Genomic DNA, 2,179 nt, shown 5'->3' with positions numbered 1-2,179 from the left:
AGCCTCACAGCAGCCCTAACCCCCACCTGTACCCACTTCCCTTTGCAGCAGGACAAAGGTAGCTTGGGGAGCCTGGCCCTGTACAGAGCACAGCCACTGGGCCGGAGCAGGAGCACAGCTGAGTGCTTTGCCATGCAGAAAGCACAAAGGCAGCTTGTGGGATCGGCTTTGCAGTTTGTAATACAGAAGCAGCCATACATATCTTTAGAAGGGTGCTATAGTCAGCTGAAGAAGAGCCTTTCCAAGCTCAGCCTGTAGGTGCCCATCTGCCCACCATAACCCTGCTCCAGATACAAGCCAAGTGCGGCATCAGAGACCTCCACTCACAGTGATCATTTGCAATTCCCAATTGCACCCAAGCGCTCTTGCTGCTTCAAGTACACCAATGCTGTTCTGCTATAGCTTTAAGAAACCCATTCCAGCCCCTGCCTCTGGGATGACAAAGTCCTGATGCACCTTAGTGCCTCATCTGGAAAGGGATTTTGCCAACTACACATTAAAACTATCAGGAGGGAAATGTCATTTGTTGCTTTTAGCTCAGCGTTGCAGGGCAGAGTCCACCAGCCCTGTCACAAGCAATAAGTCCCCTTAGCATCAACACTGCTCCTAAAGCAGCTCACCTGCTCACAGGTCCTTCTCTCCCCACCTGATGCTTCACCAAGAAAACATAACCATGCCAAAATCAGCAGTTTTGCCACTGACATCCAGGGAGCCAAAAATTTTGGCTTGGTGCACACCAGGGATTTGCAGAGAAAATTATGAGTCTGGAAGATTCCTGCTATCTGAAGTATTTATTAATATAGCCTTGCAAATCTCTGTGTCAGCAGAATTACACAAGCACACAGTGTCAGATACTGCATTATTTCCATGACCTTTGACAGAGAACTGTGGACCTTTCTACCCTCATTGTGGCATCTCAACCAACAAAGAAAACAGCCATGAGCACACAGTCACAGAATCACAGGGATCCCTTATCACTGAGAAGGCTCAATCGCTGCCAAGTTTTGCCAAAAGCAGCTGGAAGTTGCAGTTAATTGCACTTTTTCGGTGCTGAACAAACAGAACAAGGTATTCAGCATTGTTATTTCAGCACAGTGTGTGGCACAGCATCACACCACCAACCCCCAGTTTGTCACCTGCACGGCTGGGGTGCAGCACAGCTCCCAGCCCCGTGCAAACTGCCGGCTGCACAGAGCTCTGCTCAGTAACACAATAACTCAAGCCATCTGTCTGACCCCATAACAAATAAATCGGCATCTCAGCTTACCTCATGAACTCGTTATCCTTTTGCAAACGGAGAGTAAACAGAGGTGCCGAGGCAGGCGGGTCGGCAGAGCACGAGGCCCTCACACCACAGTAGTCCTTTTCCCCTGCAGGTCGGGGGAGGTTTCGTAGGCAGAGACGAGCCCCTTTGCCCAGCGGGTGCCCGGGGTGCCCTGCTGCATCACCACCAGCCGGATGGGGGGCTGGCTGCTGGCTGGGACCTCGGGAGCATATTCCTTGCTGGGATCCTTTCCCCTGCAGTCGTAGAGCACACAGGAGATCAGGAAAACCAGGAGCAAAATCACGTAGCTAGCTACCAGAATGATGAGATTCAAGGTAACAGGGTCAATCTCCAAATAAAACTCCATTTGATCCCATACTATGGAGTGCAAACCCGGACAGTGAAGTTTCATATGCACGAGTGAGTGACCGCTAACTGATCAGAATAGATGTATTGGCTTTGCGGTAAAAATACATTAATCCTCAGGTCTCCTGTAGCAGTGGATTTCCCCGAACTGGATGATTAAAGCAGCTCAGTTTAATAACTTAAGCTCCTTCGTTTAATGCCACGTTGCCTACCGCAGCAGAAGCTAAATTTGAACGCTACATTGACAGCAAAACATCTCCATTATTCAGGGACTCTTTCCACAGGTGGGCACCAAACTGGGTCTCCTCAAAGGGCGTTTTGTAGGACACCCCTAAAGGTGGGTTTGGGCTCCAGATGTGCTCACTGTGGCCGTGGGCTGGATAAAGCCACACTATTCACTGCTAAACAAATACAGAGATAAATGAGGGGAAAAGCCACTTGCAAGGTAACTGCTCTAAGTCTAATTGGCCCGATTGTGATTCTAACAACTTTTTGCCCTGCCCTGTGCTAAGGAAGCCCAATCCCTCCTCCACAACACAGTGCACAGCA

At 49.7% G+C, this 2,179-nt stretch overlaps 1 protein-coding gene across 1 annotated transcript; it reads right to left on the bottom strand.

Moving 5' to 3' along the window:
- Positions 1-1,343: 1,343 nt before the first annotated feature.
- Positions 1,344-1,631, bottom strand: SMIM36 (small integral membrane protein 36). Its single transcript, XM_052687950.1, has one exon. It carries the CDS (start codon positions 1,629-1,631, stop codon positions 1,347-1,349), a length of 285 nt encoding a protein of 94 aa, XP_052543910.1. The 3' UTR covers positions 1,344-1,346.
- Positions 1,632-2,179: the final 548 nt, after the last annotated feature.

Source organism: Tympanuchus pallidicinctus, unplaced genomic scaffold, assembly GCF_026119805.1.
Source record: "Tympanuchus pallidicinctus isolate F22 unplaced genomic scaffold, pur_lepc_1.0 scaffold23, whole genome shotgun sequence".
In the NCBI taxonomy this organism is placed as follows: Eukaryota; Metazoa; Chordata; class Aves; order Galliformes; family Phasianidae; genus Tympanuchus; species Tympanuchus pallidicinctus.
This window is presented reverse-complemented; position numbering and strand designations above follow the sequence as displayed.